The sequence below is a fragment of the Daktulosphaira vitifoliae genome, unplaced genomic scaffold (assembly GCF_025091365.1).
Source record: "Daktulosphaira vitifoliae isolate Bord-2020 unplaced genomic scaffold, ASM2509136v1 Scaffold_4692, whole genome shotgun sequence".
NCBI classification, from domain to species: domain Eukaryota; kingdom Metazoa; phylum Arthropoda; class Insecta; order Hemiptera; family Phylloxeridae; genus Daktulosphaira; species Daktulosphaira vitifoliae.
The window spans coordinates 1-884 of NW_026104252.1; the positions used below are offsets into that span (position 1 = coordinate 1).

Here is an 884-nt window from a genome sequence, read left to right on the forward strand (position 1 = left end):
AAATCAAATCGTTCACCATGGATAAAACCACTGTGCGACTTGTGATAACAGCAGCAATAATCATCGATTTAACTGTAAGTCCGATATTACTTTTTGTTCAAAAACTGTTGTTGATTCCTCAATTGTTTTTAACAGTTTGGCGCTGACCTCGCTATACAATTGCCTCGACAAGGAGATTCGTCTGTAACTGGTGGATCGTATAGGTTGGACTACTCTCCTCCGTATGGACAACCACCAGCCAACACCACAATAGCGTCTCGAGATATAGGTAAAATAACGATACACATGTTATCTGAGCCATGTTGTCGATAATATTTGTTTATAGTGCTAAAAAATTGTTTTTTGACATCTAGGCGATGTGATACATTTTTCACAAGCTCTACCAGGAACCCGGTACGATTTTTGGCTTTACTATAGTAACAACACGGAAAACAATAATTGGCTCCTGACCTGGACAGCATCGATTACAACGGGTAATTGAAAAATAAAAACAACTCATCTATTTTTACGTTTATACGGCTTGTACTTTATTTATTTGTATGTGTTGTATGCTGGCTAGTCTTGGCTGTCAAAATGAATACACACACACACACACATAATACAATACATTAATACAATTATAATTCAATTTTTTTATTAAACTCATAAAAAATGTTAGCTATATTGTCGCAATCTATTTTACAAATATAATGGTTTGTAAAGGTCCCATAAAAATTAACAGAGTCTAAGAAGAATGGCGTGGCCGAGTTGGTCACGCACCAGTGTCTGATGTGCACTTGGTTACGAGCGGCTTCATTTGTCAAGCAAGAGATCAGTTTGGCAATAAGAGTTATCACTCCTCTCTCTCTCTCTCTCTCTCTCTGGCAACAGACTAACCAGCTGTC

General features: G+C 37.4%; 1 protein-coding gene across 1 annotated transcript; it reads left to right on the forward strand.

The window, feature by feature from the left end:
* Positions 1 to 6: 6 nt before the first annotated feature.
* LOC126910122 (tyrosine-protein phosphatase 10D-like) lies at positions 7 to 473 on the forward strand (the record flags this gene model as incomplete). The annotated part of the gene is made up of 3 exons (XM_050692508.1): positions 7 to 74; positions 136 to 268; positions 354 to 473. Coding segments are annotated over exons 1-3 (310 nt in total), but the record flags the coding sequence as incomplete, so codon positions are not given.
* Positions 474 to 884: the final 411 nt, after the last annotated feature.